We start from the raw sequence: 17,230 nt of genomic DNA, 5'->3' as shown, positions 1-17,230 counted from the left end.
TCTCTCAGTTTCTGTTTGACGTTGACAGACCGAGTAAAACCAGAGATATATTTGTCATTTTTTGTCATTTTACAAAAGCTGATTCTACTCTACAGGATTCTTGTGTATTTTTGGGGCTGAATATGTTTAATACAGTTGGTTAGAGTGAAAAATTAATCAGGATAAATGGGAATGGGAAACGTTTTTTTAATGTGGTGTATGAAGGCAAAATAAAAAGTCTTCAAAAACGAGCCCTGAGGGGTTGTTCTGAAGCAACGTCTGAGAAAATAAATCTGAGACGAAGGAACTGAAGAAGCTTTTAGGACGAGAGGTGAAGCTCAGGTTGTGTGTTTAGTGTGTGTTCAGGTTGTGTGTGTGTGTGTGTGTGTGTGTGTGTGTGTGTGTGTGTGTGTGTCACCTTGCGTGCCGACTATCTCCATGTGCAGGTGTGCGAGGCCGCTGGCCGTGGACAGAGACAGCTTGATCATCCCCTCCACGGTGACGGTGTAGCGGTTCAGGTAGTCGAACAGAGAGCCGTGCTCGTGGTAGTCCGACACCAGCCACAGCTGAGTCCACGTCCCGTTGTCTAGGAGACAGAGACAGAGACAGAGAGAGAGGGTTAAACAGGTTATTATTGGATGTCCTGTTTGTCTCGACCAGACTAAAACCTTCTGCACTTTAGATCTCATTCAGGTAGAAACCTTCAGACCTCAACGACCTCAACGACCTCAACAACCTCGTCCTGTGATGATGAAGCTTCAGTCGACTCAGGACAGAAACTAAATATATAAATATATAATAAACCTTTTAAGTTCTTTATTTATTCTTTATTTTATTTTATTTTTTTAAAGCAGTGGTGGATTATAAACTGTGTTTGTCTCAGTTTCACTCGCTGCAGATCTGTCATTGATTTAATTAAGACTCAGACTGGACTGGAGGTCGAATGTAAAGAAAGAGATGACAGGAGGAGGAGGAGAAGAAGGAGGAGAAGGAAGAGGAGGAGCAAAAGAAAAAGGAGGAGGAGAATGAGGAAGAGCAAAAATAAATAGAAGAAGGAGAAGACGAAGAAAAAGGAGGAGGAGAAGAAGGAAGAGGAGGAGGAGAAGAGGAGGAGGAGAACAAAGGAGAACAAGGAAGAGGAGAAGGAGAAGACAAGATGATGAGGAAGAAGAAGGAGAAAAAGAAGAGGAGGAGGAGGAGAAGAAGAAGACGAAGAAAAAGGAGAACAAGGAAGAGGAGGAGGAGAAGGAGAAGAGGAAGGAGGAGGAAGAGGAAGAGAGGACCTTTGTTGTCTGCGGCGATGATACAAACATCTACCTTTATTTTGAAGGAGCTTTAACACAAACATCTACCTTTATTTTGAAGGAGCTTTATTAATCATCGTTCTGCATTAAAAAAAAACATTTTAAATGTTGTCTGGAGGACATTAACACTAATAAGAACGAAGAATGAAAGAAGAGTTTGACGACTCTTTTCATCATTCAACAGGAATGTTTGAAGGTCTGATCTGATTCCCTGAGTCTTTAATAAAACTTAATTAACTTAACTTTTTTGTACATCTATATAATAATAATGATGATAATAATAAGATGATGATGATTAAACTGAATTCCTGTGTTTAACCTTGTGCCGTCGTCGCCTTTATGTGTGTTTAAAGATGAATTTCCTCAGAAACTCTCCATCCTCTCTCCATCCTCTCTCCATCCTCTCTATTTATCACGGTTCATGAAGAGAAATCAGCAGTTTGTTGTAAAAATATTGTAGAATAAAAGTCTGAAGAATCCGTAACCAGAAAGTAGTCCGTAGTCCGTAGAGCGTCTTCACACTAAATACATTTATTCTTCTGTTGCCGTTTTACAACAAACTGCTGATTTTCGGGCATGAAATGCGATGTTTTAAGTAGGTTAAAGGTATAATATGTAGGAATTCCCCCCCATCTAGCGGTGCGGTTGCATATCGGAACGTATTCTTGATGGTGCATTCACATGAAATCGGGCAGACGTCCGACAGACATATTTATGAAAGCAATATTTGATTTTTGCCAATAAAAAGCCAAATAAGTTTCACACTGTAAAAACTCAAAATCTTTCCAAGAATATTTGTCTAATTTCTAGTCAAAACTAAACTCTTTTCACTTAAAATAAGACTCGTCACCTAAAAATTAAAGCAGAAGTAAGTGATATATTTGTGTTAATCTAAGTCTTAAATAGTTGTATCTTCCGACAGCAATCACTTCTATAGAGTGTTTGGTCTGAAACACGGGTCTGTCAGTCACTCTGCTCTGCTCTGAGCCGAGGAGAAAACTTTCCTTGTATCCTACAACCTTTATCCAATGAGGAGAGAGAACGGCATAAAGGGGCAGTCCTCTCTGTGTGTGCAGCCAAGGAACGCCGTGAATGTGGCGACGTAGGGAGGAGGACTGTTATGGTGCGTTCAAGGAAACTCGTATTTTTTCGACCGTGAAGTTGTACCAGTTCGATCTGGTACGAGTTCACGGGTCAGAAGTTACGAGTGGCCGTTATAGTGACTTTCACCGGTAAAACAGGTCGGAAAAACACGAGTGGGTTGCCTGGAACGCTACAAAGTCGTAAGTCGTGACTTGAAGCTGTAATTTACGATTTCAAAAGCCTGCCTGGAACGCAGCATTAGCGAAAACGACCGGACCACTTACTTCTGCTTTAACTTGTTTTTAGATCATTTTCACTTGTTTCAAACAAATTTTCATTTGAAATAAGTAGAAAAATCTGTCAGTTAAAGCAAGTTTTTTGTGTTTGTAATAAGAAAGAAAAACTTGCTCCACTGTCAGATCTTTCTACTTATTTCAAGTGGAAAATCTGCTTGAAAAAAGTAAAAAGTGTCTAAAAACAAGCTACTTTTTATGTGATGAGTCTTATTTTAAGTAGAATTTGATTTATTTTGACTAGAAATAAGACAAATATTCTTGGTAAAATTTTGAATTTTTGCAGTGCACACTGGGGCTTTAACGAAGATATTTTTCTCCTTCCTCTCTCCTTCTATCTCCTCTCACCTTTGTTGTCGGCGGCGATGAAGCCCAGGATGTTCTCGTGCCGCAGCATCACGGTCTGGTAGATCTCGGCCTCGCGGAACCAGGAGCGCTCCTCGCGGGAGGAGAAGATCTTCACGGCCACCTCCTCTCCGCGCCACTTCCCCCTCCACACCTCCCCGAAGCGGCCCTTCCCGATGCTCTCCTGCAGGATGATCGTCCTGGCGATCGTCCTCTGGACCAGCAGTGGCAGACCTGCACACCAGACCAGTTGACATCGTTAACATTCAGATATAGTGTATATAATTTTCATATTTCAATGAATCATGTCAACTGCAATTGTATAGATATATATTTTATAATTTAATGAATCATGTCAAGCACAATTGTAGAAGAGTTCATTTGCAAAAGCAGATAAGCAGATAAATTCTAGAATCTTAATTTTTTATTTTTTATTTACATAAGGTGATATCCGTCGAACCAAAGTTGAGTGACTTTGAGATGTAACAAAACAGACATATCTCAAAAAAATAAAGTTTTATTGAAAACAACACTATGCAAAGAATAATTACAAAGCCTCAGCTCATTTTTTTCAAAATGGCACTTATCTGCTTTTGCAAATGAACTCTTATATTTCAATGAATCATGTTAATCGCAGCTATATAGATTATATATTTTTTTACAAGTTCAGAGAATCATGTCTAACCCTGTAACTATTTAAATGTACTTCTTCTGTTACCTACTGCTTCTCCGTCTTTAAGGACTTTTTATGTTAATAGTTGTGTTGTTTTGGGGACTACGGATGTAATTTAGCACATGAGCTAAATCCGGTGTATTTACTGTGGGTACTCTAGCACTCACTGTCCATTAATATGCACTGTCCCGACTAAATAAACAAATAAAGTAAAGTAATGTAAAGAGCACAACCTTGAAATCTGGAGAAGAACATGAGCAAATACTGGGAAATTTACTGAGTTCAGATTAATACACAGGTTTTATTTCACCGTCTAAACTTCATTGAATCAGTTAGTTACGAGCTGTTTGGGAAAGTCAGAGCGTATTCACACCAGGAGAGATTGCTTTGGTCTGGACTAGTGTTGCTTTCGTCAACAAACTTTTATCACGTGACGCAACGTAAATAGTGGCCATGTGACGATAACTATAATAAATTAATAATAATAATACATTTATTTATAGAGCACTTTCCATCAAAGTGCTTTACAGAGGTTAAAAACGGCAAAAAGTACAAACAAATACAGAAAATAAAAACAATTTCAATGTAAAAGATAAAATACAATTTAAAAAATAGATAAATAAAAACAATTTAAACGAACAATTTTAAGAATTATAATGAAGTATATGATGCAATGTTGTTACGAGACTAAATGTGGTTTACAAAATAAAAACTCTGCTCAACTGTTTCTTCATTTTCGTTGAACAAAACAAGACACGACGAAACGTTATAATGTTTTGTGTAGTCGCCTTGTCATTATTACTATTTAGCAGTATTTCTGTTTCCTAGGCAGCAACGTTACTTCCTCTTATCGTTAAGCATTAACAACAGTTTAAAGGGACAACGAGGAGTTTTAGAAAGTTAAGTGTTTTCACTACATTTCCTATGAGCCTCCGCGCGCACGGTGAAATTCTTGGACCGATGCAAGATGGATGAAAGTGAAAACATTTGCCAAAACTGAATAAAAACTAAATAATAATATCAAAATAACGATAGAGACAAAACGATATATTTATCTAAATGTCCCATTAACAAGTGGTAACGTAGATTCATCCACATTAATATGAGACTCTGTTAGAACCAGATACAAACTCCTGGTTGTCCCTTTAAGAAACAAAGTTAAGTCTGACACAAAGAAAAGAGGCCGATGGCCGGGGATCGTCAAACCTCTGAGACAAACGTGTAAATGTAAAGTGGGTTTCTCCAAAATATCTGCTAACATACTGTAGTGCTGTAGCAGCAGCTCCCAGTGGCTCTGCTGAGAGATCTGCTGTGAGATGTTCTTCTGTGTTTACATCAAACATCCAATGGTTTACAACAACGACCAACCAACATCTGGCAGCAAATCTCACACATGCACACAAACATCAACAGCTACTGGAGCTACAACTACAACAAGGATAAAAACAGTCTAAAAACTCTATCCGCCGCCATTATATGAAAATCTGTTGCCAACTGGAACTCCTAAAGCGTTTTGATGACTAACGGTGAGTAGAAAATTGGTGAATTATCAGATTTTGGGTGAAGTATCCCTTTAATAACAACAACAAAAATAAAAAGTTAAAAGTTTCTGCTCTAAACTCATTTGTGCAGAAACATTAAAGTTCACAACAGGAGATTCTGTAGAAACGACAGCAGGTTGAGCTCAGAGGAAAACACACTGCGCTCAACACAAATCCTCCTGTCTCTACACACATGCACACACACACACACACACACACACACAGGCTACACACACACACACACACACACGGCTGCATATTGTACAATATGGTGTAAATAGCTACAAAGCCTGAATCCAAGCGGCTCCTTGGCAGAGACCTGGAGGTGCCAGTCTGCACAGAGAGAGCTGCTCATTTAGAGAGAGCTGCTGCCAGGCTGAGTGTGTGTGTGTGTGTGTTAATGTGTGTGTGTGTGTGTGTGTGTGTGTGTGTGTGTTTGTGTAGCCTGAATCTGGGCCAGTCATTACAACACACACTCTACTTTAAGATGTGTGCAGCTGCAGCATCTTATTACTGCACACACACACACACAGACAGTAACAACTGTAGCTCTGAGTTATGAGCTCAGTCACCACATCGACCACATATCATCCACATAAACTTTTTATAACTTTTGTTTAGGAAAATAAATGTGAGAAATCGGATCAAATATCCAAATTTGAAACCGCTAAGGACTCAAACATCAGATCGTAGCTTTGATCGTACGATGTCGTTATCTCACGAAGAGGAACGTTTGTCTGAGGAAAACTGCACAAAAGGAAGAAAATCTGGGAGGCAGATTTGTAAAATAGTGTGAGTGACGCAGCTATTGTTGCGTACAGTCAGGCTTTAACCTTAAAGGGATGGTTCAACATTTTTGTCAAATTGGCCCATTGCCATAATCCCTATAGTCATAGCAGTAGGTTCGTTACCTTTAATTGTCGGTGCAAGCTGTTTTTAGAACGGCGGAGCAGAGCCGTGAGCTGCTCAGAGCTACGCTACGGAGGCTCATTATGGGATTTCTTGGTTTCCCTCATCAAACTCATCAAATACACAATCCAACAACTCCACAACGCTCTGGTGGACAAGTTGTGAGCTGCACATTCACCACGCTATGAGATAATAACACAACGTTACCACACAGAGTTGTTTTAGAGGGAAATACAGAGACTGTTGATGAAAAACTGTCCCTGAAGGCAACGTGCATCAGTGGTTTTACATGAAGTTACCAAAGCGGCAACTTCTATGTGTCAGCTGAAACTGTTGTTTTGCAAATTCTGCAACATCCTGTTGACTGGAAGCGTAAAAATACACAATGACCACTTATGGTCCAAAAGCCACGTGGAAACAAGGAAATTATGTTTTTAACTAATATAATTTAAAGCTTATAACTGTTACAGCGTTAATATTTAGTTGGTAACCTAAGTCCTTATAGTGTAGTTTTATGTTGCAACACAAGTATTTGTTCTTAACGTATGGAGGAAAAGTGTAAATTTAAAGTTATTTCTATTTAATTGGTGTAAATTTTAGTCATTAACATGAAAAACAAACTCTTTTTGGTTGCAAAACACGAAAAATAATGCACGAAAAATGCAAAATAAGAGTAAAAAAGGTAACTTCCTGGTTTCTGCTGCTTGCTGCTTTAAAAAAAATCCAATATGCCTCTAAGCATTCTGGGAAAAAGAGCTGTGACCAGCTCTTTTTCCCAGAATGCTTAGAGGCATATTGGTCGTATTGGAGCTTTAACACAAACGTCTACCTTTATTTTGAAGGAGCTTTAACACAAACACCAGAACTTTTTCCCAGAATGCTTAGAGGCGTATTGGATTTTATTTTGAAGGAGCTTCCTCTCACCTGATCCGGACCCGGAGGTGGTCATGTCGTAGATGAGGTCCTTGAGCGTGGTTCCCACGGTGATGAAGGGGTGGTCCATGGAGGGGTCCTCCTCGTTGGGGACTCGGTGGTGGTGGTGGTGGTGCGCGGCGCCGCCGGCCCCCACGCGGTGGCTGTGACACACGTAGAACGCCACCACCAGCAGCAGACACAGCACACACACCGGGCCGGCGATGACGGCCGCTAGAGCCACCGGGCCCAGAGGGGGGGGGTTCTCCGTAGGGTCTGGAATTAGAAACACAGAGATTTATTTATTTGTTTTTTGTTATCTCATTTGATTGGTTATACAGGGTACAGGAATCTTGAAGTTAATTCTAAAACCTTTTTAAAGCAGTACTAAAGAACTTTCAGTTTTGGTTGAGTTTGGCGGCGCCTGTGGACCAAAGCGGTAGTGTTTTGCCTGAAGGAAGACTCCATTTCCCATGAACACTAGCGTGAAGCCCTGTAAATATCCTGCATTAAAATTAACAGAAGACATCAAAACTAAGTTTCTGTTTCCAGTGGATCATTTCAAAGTGAAAACACAAACATAATCCATTGCTTAAGTGCCGTTTTGCCTGTTCCCTCCTTGTTGTGACCAAGGGGGCAGTTGTGGGTCTGAGAAGTGAAGTCACTTCCGCGTTCAAAAAACTGCAATCCCCTCTTCTTCCTCTGGGGGCTGGTGTCAGAAGGGAGCATTCCCCATAGACCCCCATGTTAAAATCACCCACTTTACATCCTCAATAAACATGTTAAAAGCCTGGTGTCAGAACGTTTTTTGGTCTCAATCGATAGTTTCTACCCCCACACACACTCTGAGGGGGGTGAATTTTTTTTTAACTCTACAGTTTTACTGTTATTAGGTTAAAATTCTGGCCAATCAGGGCGCGGAAATATTGAGTGACAGGTCCGAGCAGCTCCGTGGACAGCTGCTTCGAGGCCAGTGGGCGGGTTCTCGGCCGGCCAATCCAACATGGCGCTGTTCAGGCCGCCATGTTGGAGTCACAAAAACGACTCCCCAAAACCAATGGGGGACGTCACGGACGCTACGTCCATGTTTTTACAGTCTATGGTTGTGAAAGTGAAAGTGAAACTTAAGTGAGAGCAGGGTTCCTACCATGCTCCTCAAAGCTGCTTAGTGCCAGAGAAAGAGATACAGACCATAATGATACAGACCCCCTCAGGCCATGACAGAGGTGTCATTCAACTTGTTGTAAGTCGATGTATCATCACAAAAGTTATGAAAATGTTTTATGAAGGTTGAAAAGTTCCTTAGTGTTGGTTTAAGACTTTTTCAAGACCTTCTCAATATTTTTCAACACCTCACCGCCGCTTCAAGCTGTAACCATTTACATCAGTGACACTTTTAACTTAACAGTTCTAGTTTGTGATAAAGACCTATAGATCACTATGATACAACAGAATTCAAAATAGGCTGGGATAATGAATCAAAGGCAATAAAATAAACCGAAACAAAACAGTGCTCCACTCTCAAAAAAACAAAAACAACAATCTTCTTTTCTTTTTTATGTACCGGTTCATCTTTGTTTTTTAATAAAATGAATAAATTCACACACTTTTACAATTGTTTTTTAGGACTCAAACTCTTGGACAGCTAATTCAGAAAAAATACCTTCAAAATGTAAGACTTTATAAAGTCATGAAAAGACTTTTTAATACTTTTTAAGGGTCTTAAGTTTCCCAAAATTGATTTATCACCTTTTACTACTTTTCAAGACAGCGCAGATATCCTGGTATAATAGTTATCATTGCGTATTGTCTTGTCCTGTGTTGTTATATATGTTTGTTTTTCACCCGTCTTACACACTTTTACACTTGTATTGTTTCCTGCTTCATGTTGTTTTATCACCTGTATTGCACTATGGATATGAATAAATTTTTTTTTTTTAAATGACAGAGAGAAACAGAGATGTGAAGAACTACAGCAACTATGTTGACTCGTTGGAAGAAGACGGAGGAGACGGAGCTCGCCGTTGGACACGTTCACGTCCGACAGCGAGTGTTTGGCCCGTTAACCAGGACGCCAACGGGCCAAGTCCATCTGCCGGGGCTGATGGGAGATCTGGCCCAAGGTCTAACTAACACACAGGCTGTATTCGAAACCGCATACTATACTGCTAGTACGTACTGATTTGGCCAAAATGTAGTATGTAGTATGCAGTATGCGAACAAAAGCAAAATCTGCAGTATGTGAAAAGTTCCCGGATGTCGTATTGATTCGGAAAATATCTCCAGTATGCATCTGACCAGTCTACATCGCCTACTGTATCCCACAATGCAATGCTCCCCTGACGTCCTAACCGTAACCAAAGACGGTAGTGTAGCCGTGTACCGTAACTATAGTTTAATAAAATAAAACTTAATGCAGACTGATCGGTTCATTGTAAAATATTTATTTATTTTTTGTAAATGTGGTGATTTCTGTACGTAACGTTAGGCTCCAGAGCCCCGAGGCAGCGCTGCTCTTCTGTCCAGTACACACAAGAAGCTTCACTTTACATTCAAACAAACTAATGCTACTGCCACAATTGAGATTTCATCAATGAGACCAACATTTATCTCCTTAAAATAATTTAACCAGCCGGTGGTAAACCTTTAAAAACCTGTGGGTAAGTTAATTAGCGACCGTTTTCTCCTCCGGAATGACATCGTAGTGCTGGCCGGCCGAGCACGTCAGGAGCCGGGCTGCTGCCTCTGTGATGTCCCGGTCGCTGCGGAGCTTCACTTCTCCGAAAAACATCGGAGCAAACTTTTAAACAGCCGTCATTTGGATAAACTGGCCGTAGATTTGGGGTCTTAACAGTTACTTTCTCGCATGAAAAAATATTAAAACTTAATAAAGTTACACAATTACAGCGCTAGAGCGGGAAATAAAACAGCTTTTAGCCTGTTTACAGCTACTGCTACCGGTTGCCGTGAAATGCATTGTGGGAAACTCGTATACTGCATACTGCGATGATAACGGCGTCGGTCTGCTCAAGCAGCATACTGAATCCCACATTCAGTATGCAGTATACAGTACATATAACGCAGTATGTAGTAGGCAGTACGGTAGTATGCGGTTTCGAAAACAGCCACACACTCTGCAAATGTTGCACTGAGCCCTCAGGGCCACCGTAGCTCTGTGGTTCATATAGGAAAACTAGTAAAAAAAAACAGACGGATAATCAGAGGGAGATACGAGGAAGAGGAAGAGGAGTCAGGTGTTGTGTGTCTGTGTTGTGTTACCGGGGATGTCTATCTTGGGCTCCTTGTTGCAGTGTGTTGTGTGTCTTTATAAAACAGAAAGGTGAAATCCTGCGATCTGATTGGTTGTTAACCGTGGTATAATGAGCATATACCACGGCTACTAACTATTCTAAAGCCTTATCACAGCGTAGGCTATCACTCCACCTCAGGCACGTATGACTGGTATGAATGGAAGTTGTTGTCATGTATCCATGACAACGGACTGTTGCAGTCCGTAGCAACAGACAGCTGATGTTTTTACGATGTTAAAAAATGGACTAAAGTAGTGTAATTGACATGTTTAAAGGGATAGTAGCATTTTTTTAAAGTGTGGTTGTATGATCTCCAAATAGCCCCTAAGTACTTTAATTGCAGTAGAAGACTCTCTGCCCTCCTCCCGTTAGCAATGCCAGCCCATAATAGCCCTGCCCAGAGATTTACAACATACAGTGTTGTGAACAGACCCAAAGAAACGGCCTATTTTCACGGCCTAAAAGAGGTTTTACCTGAAAAAAAATACACAGTTCCATTGTTCACTATAATATAATTTTTTCCAGCCCTTCAAAGTTCAGGAAAAACACAGTTTTTATTTGGACCGAACCAACTGCTGATCGGCGGGCGCTAACCCTGGGCGGAGGGATACGTGAGTTGGTTAGGTCCAAATATAAACCTGCACTTTGAGGGGCTGGAAAAAATTATATTATAGCGAACAATGGAACTGTGTATTTTTTTCAGGTAAAACCTCTTTTAGGCCGTGAAAATAGGCCGTTTCTTTGGGTCTGTTCACAACACTGTATGTTGTAAATCTCTGGGCAGGGCTATTATGGGCTGGCGTTGCTAACGGGAGGAGTGCAGAGAGTCTTCTACTGCAATTAAAGTACTTAGGGGCTATTTGTAGATCATACAACCACACTTTAAAAAAATGCTACTATCCCTTTAAGGTGAACTTTGACCTCCAGAGGGTTAACAATGGTAGAGGGGACTGAGCAGTGACAGAGGAAAAGACCAGATGCAGAGCTACTTAGTTGGAGCCAACGTCTGGAGAGGTGGGAACAGCTTTTATTGGATAATATGTATTTCTGGTCATATCACATCCTCTTCCATATTGTCATTATTGGTAACCGTTTTATAAAAGCAATATATCCCTCCAGTCCTCCAGGTGGTCTATGCTCATTCTACCCCTCTAAGGGGGAACAACGCTCCTTAGAGTGGTAGAATGAGCATAGACCACGGACTGGAGGGATATATAGTAGGGCCCGACCGATTTATCGGCGAGCCGATTAAATCGGCCGATTATAGCCCGTTTGAGAATAATCGGTAATCGGCCAAAACTCGCCAATTGTCGCCGATATTTTCAGAAATAAAATGCAGGGAATAAGACTTGGTTTTACTTTGAAAATGTTCCCCCATTTGAAAAGATCCCCCGACATTAGGTTATTTATCCTGTAGAGGGCGTATCCAACTGCATCCACTATCCACCTCACAGCCACAGACTCACACCAACACCAACACACAGCAGAGTGACTGATCTGCAGCAGGACACGCTCCGCCATAGTCAGTCACTCACACACATCACACAGCTTATTAACAACTTGATTAACTGTTAACTGTCTCAAAACCAGTGTTGCTGCTGGCTTTCTTTTTACTTTTTTTTTTTTGTTTTTTTTACTTTTTTTTACACCGCGGTCGGGTTGTGAATTAATTAATTAATGCTCGTGACTCCGGCCGTGTTGGGTCCGAGATTCAACAAGCCGGTCGGGTTTTACAGTTATTACCGGCAGTAGCTACGCCCGTTTATCAATAAACACAGTGGATGAGGAGGGTGAGGGACTGAGCTCAGGCTGTGTGGGGGGCGGGGGGGCGGCGGCGGTGCGGGTCTCTGACTGCAGCGGGACAATCATGTCTCTGCTCCGTGACACACTGAGCGCTGTGGGACCGGGGCTCGCGGCAGCACCCGCTAACAACGGTGATACGCGCTTCCACTTCGAGATCAACAAACCAGAAACGTCTGGAACAACACTGGAAAAAGTCGCTTTTCAAAAAAAAAAAAAAAGAGAGCGAGAGAGAGAGAGAGAGAGAGACCGCCGTGCCGTGTAAAAACAACAACAACAACAAAAAAGTGTCACGTGTCATGACTTCCTGTATCTGGCCCTTCAAAATAAAAGCCCTATAGCCTTTCACAGTTCAGTCATTGATTTTGACTTAATTTTGACAAGACAGGGCTCCAAATGTTGTTGTTTTTTCCTGCAACCAATTGACCAATGAACATTTGGCAGCCCTAATTTATATATTATATAATATATGTAGATATATTACGTAAATTAATAAAATTGTAAAACTTTATAAAAAAAAATAATAATCGGCCGATTAATCGGTTATCGGATTTTTTTCCCCCTAATAATCGGCATCGGCCCCAAAAAATCCATATCGGTCGGGCCCTAATATATAGCTTAAGTGTTGTGTGTTGTGTGTGTGTTGTGTTACCTGGTATGTCTATCTTGGGCTCCTTGTTGCAGTAGTCGGTGGTGCAGCAGACCGGGTAGATCCCCGTGTCGTGTTTGGCCGACGGAGCGCAGATGAAGGGCCGGTCTCTAGGGATGAGCTCGTTGTCACGGACACACTGGCGGCGCTCCGTCGTCAGGCTGCGGCCGACCTTCCTGATGGCCACGAAGCAGACGCCATCGGTGCTGCAGCTGGAGTTGGCACTGCAGCGGTCGCAGTAACACTGGAGCGCTGAGGGGGGACACAGACACAACACATGTCAGAACATCTTTTCAGTTTTACTCCGATAGTTTAAAGGGATGGTTCACCCAAAATTCAAATTTCTAACTAAGGGCTGGGAGAAGTTTCAGAGTCCTCCGTGGCTTCTCTGAGTTACAGGGGGTCTCGGCGTAGCAGTGCATGTCCATATGACGGTTGTCAATGGATACCAACTGTCTTCGTAACAAAAAGACACACCAAAAAACATCCAAATACCTCCATGCTGCTTGTATGTAATGTCCCTCTTGTATTGAAGCCCCGAAATGCGAAATTGTCCGGAAAAAAATTAAATAAGTCTCTACATCTATATTTCAAGCTTGTTTTGTAGCGGAAGCAAATTCGACGAACCAGGAAGAGGAGCTTCGAGAAGCTTCTGCTACAAAACAAGCTTGAGATATAGACTTATTTAATTTTTTTCGGGACAATTTTGCATTTCAGGGCTTCAATACAAGACGTCAGAAAGGAGAGAGGGAGGAAAAGAAAAGACAGATTGCCGATGTTATTAAAACACAGAAAGGCTGCTACAGCTGATCTGGCTGCAGCGCCATCCACATTTTGTTAATAAAAGTTAATACAAACATCTACCTTTATTTTGAAGGAGCTTTAACACGAACATCTACTTTTATTTTGAAGGAGCTTTAACACAAACATCTACCTTTATTTTCATCCAAAACACAATGGCAGCGCTGTCTACCGAGGAGGTTTAACAGTCTCAACATCTGGATTCAGACCAACCCTCCTGTCAACATCAAACATCTGTACAAAACTGAACAGATTCTGGTCACAGACGAGGTCACACTGACCTTTGACCTTTGACCTTCAAGTCAAACCTCTTTGAGTCGTGACGACTGTTTGAGCAGAATTATATTAGATTAGAAAACTTTATTGATCCCCAAGGGGAAACTGCTTTGCCACCCAACAAAAACACAAACATCCACTTAACAAACAATACAAACAGTTCCATACTAGGGATGTCACGATTACTTGTTTTCACAATTAATCGCGGTATCAAACGCCACAATTATTTAATCGTAAAGATTCCTAAATACCGTTACTTTCACAAAACTTTGATGTTGGAACCATATTGGCAGATGTGTGCAAAAATAAAGGTAAATGCACAGATACTGGTCCATTTAACTAATGTAACATTGAATTAGTAGGAATTTAAATGTTAGTGTGTCATTTTTAATTAAAAAACAAAACAAAAAACCATTAAAATAAATGCAAACATATAGATAACAATTCATGACCTGAATATTTCAAACATTTCCTCTGGGGGGTTAATAATTGGTCAAATATTAATAGATACTTGAAATATTTTGTGTAAACAATGAGTAATGTAATTATATTTGGACTATATTTGATTTTACACATTCATAGTGTTGCGAAATTAATGAATGCATAATAATCGTGATAATCGTAGTACCGTGATTATTTCTCTGACAATAATTGTACCAAGAAAATTTATAAATCGTGACATCCCTATTCCATACCAAGAGCACAAAACTTATCAACATGATTGGATACTTCATACGACAGAGTAGCTGCTCAAAGCAAGTCATTTAAACTGATATTAATATAGGCAAGAATAAATAAATAAATAAATAAATATACACCAGAAGAAGTTCTGCTGAGACGTTTCAACGTGAACGAGACAGAAACGAGACGACCTGAAACCTTCCTCTGTGTGTGAGAGCGACATCTTCGCTCATGGAGAAAATATGAGACGTTACATCACTCCACTTTCTGCTCAAACACACTGACCAAGTTTCCTCTGAAGGTTTGTTTGCTCCACACACACATGCACACACACACACACACACACACACACACACACACACACACACACACACACACACACACACACACACACACACACACACACACACACACACACACACACACACACACACACACACACACACACACACACACACACACACACACACACACACACACACACACACACACACACACACAGAGACACACACACAGCTGTAGTACATGTGGACAGCACATGTCCAGACTCCTACAGTGTTTTGGTGACGAATCGTTTCCAGAAACTCACCGAGTTTAAAGTGAATTTTCCTCAGAAACTGTAAATTCTCTGCAGCTCCGACATTTAAATAAAAGAGGAGGACGAGACGCTGCGTTTTATCTTCCTTAAACTGAATTTACTGAATAAAAAAGTATCAAAAAATAAATAAAGTGTATGTATATATGTGTATATATGTGTATATGTGTTTGCCAGGTTTTTAAATGCTCATTTTAGTTTTGTGAGTTAGTTGAGGCCACTTCACCTCTTCACCTGAAACATTAAACTCAGTTGAATCAATGAACCTGTTGATTCACTTTGTTTCTGGAGCTAATGAAGGTTAATGTTAATGTTGTTGTTGTTGTTGTTGTTGTTGTTGTTGTTATTGAGGCCTCGGGGCTTTTTAGATTAAATTAAACCTTCTCTCATATTGTAGCTCTGCTGCTAATGAAGCTAAAGCTACAGACAGGAAGTCACCGTGGTGCGTTCAGGTGCCTTCAGGATTCTGTAGTTTTTGGTTTTTTGCAGATTTTATTTCATTTTGTGACGTCGGTTTCACCTGAACTGAACTGGAGCTTTTTATTTTATTATTTTATTATTTAATCCTCCTGTTGTCCTCTGTTCACTTCCTCCATCCTTCCTTCTTCCCTTCGTCCTTACTTCTTCTTCCTTCCTCTTTTTGATCCAATTGACCCAACCTGTCCCCCCCTCCATCTATCTTTCCCTTTCCCTTCCTTCTTTCCTCCCATCGTTCCCTTTGTCCTTCCTTCCTTCCTTCCTTCTTTCCCTTTGTCCTTCCTTCCTTCCTATCCCTTTTCCCCAGAATGCTTAGAGGCGTATTGTACGTATTGGAGCTTTAACACAAACGTCTACCTTTATTTTGAAGGAGCTTTAATACAAACATCAGCTCTTTTTCCTAGAATGCTTAGATTCCTTCCTTCTTTCCCTCCTAACTAACTTCTTTCCCTTCGTCCTTCCTTTCTTCCTTCTTTCTTTCCCTTTGTCCTTCCTTCCGTAATCACCTGTGAACTCTGTGAATCTCTCAGTCTGGACGTTAACGGGGTCAGGAATGTGTCTGCTGTAAGGAAGTCTGTTCAGCTCGGCTCGACTCGACTCCCTCAGGCTTTAACACCGAGCTGTGAATAAACCAGGTCACTGTTCTGTCTCTGAGCTGGGATGTCGAGTCGCTGCAGCTTAAAACAACACGACGCTGCTACTACGTTACTACGTTACGATGTTACACACCGAGACAAGAAAACTCTGAATAATTAACAGCTACTACGATGAAACCTGCTGCCTGATGCTGCTGACAGGACCGGCCCCTGGTATAAACCCTCTACTATGTGGTTGTTTAGGGCCACAGCCGTTAGGTGGGGGGCCACATGATCAGAAAGGTACCGGGGTTCATCAAGTCATTTAAACATCCTGAGGTCTGCACGTGCAGCTATGAGCTTTATATGTAATGTGAAGTCAATATTCAGCTTCTTTTATCTCACATTTGAGACATTTGGTGAAAATAGAACGGCAGAATGACAACATTTGTGCTCAAAAAACAATCTAACAAAATGTCATTTTAGACTTGTTTTCTACACGTATCTATTACTGTATTCATATCCTATTTCAAGCACCAAAACAGTTCATTCTCATGACTGAAGGAGTGTTTTCACAAGGGATTTGACATGTTTTTCAAAAAGCAGACCTCAAATTTCCAGCATTTGTCCTAAATTATTTCTTTCTACAGTGTTCTAGGACAAACTGGCCTCAGTGTGCTTACAGCGGAGGTTCTAATATTTAGACATAAAACACTTATTGAGTATTGTTACATCTGCAAGTATCTTAAAAAGATAAGAAAATATGTAAAAGTTGAGAAAATGTCCTCAAACCTCAGAGGGATAAACACGTCTGTATTCAGTTTTAACCAGTGATTTGGTGTTTGAGCTTAGAGTGCAGGGCCACAAACAAAAACCTTGTTTAGGGGGCCACCAACATCCTAGGGCCGGCCCTGGGTTAGGGTTATTTAAACCATTAATCGATTAGTAGTTTGGTCAATAAAAATGTCTAAAAATATCAATCAGTGTTTCTCAAACCACCAGACGACATCGTTCTCAAATGTCTTG

The 17,230-nt window shown here is 40.9% G+C and overlaps 1 protein-coding gene across 1 annotated transcript in view; it reads right to left on the bottom strand.

The window, feature by feature from the left end:
* LOC146966018 (TGF-beta receptor type-1-like) overlaps nucleotides 1-17,230 on the bottom strand; it is an 87,594-nt gene that overhangs the window by 19,192 nt on the left and 51,172 nt on the right. The window contains exons 2-5 of the mRNA XM_085763188.1: nucleotides 12,803-13,051; nucleotides 7,052-7,315; nucleotides 3,008-3,238; nucleotides 398-565 (exon numbers count right to left, since the gene is read on the bottom strand). Of these exons, the coding sequence (XP_085619314.1) occupies nucleotides 398-565; nucleotides 3,008-3,238; nucleotides 7,052-7,315; nucleotides 12,803-13,051 (912 nt within the window). The remainder of the gene's footprint in view (nucleotides 1-397; nucleotides 566-3,007; nucleotides 3,239-7,051; nucleotides 7,316-12,802; nucleotides 13,052-17,230) is intronic.

The sequence above is a fragment of the Trachurus japonicus genome, chromosome 20, assembly GCF_045865225.1.
Source record: "Trachurus japonicus isolate A0001 chromosome 20, Traja_1.0".
Taxonomy (NCBI): domain Eukaryota; kingdom Metazoa; phylum Chordata; class Actinopteri; order Carangiformes; family Carangidae; genus Trachurus; species Trachurus japonicus.
This window is presented reverse-complemented; position numbering and strand designations above follow the sequence as displayed.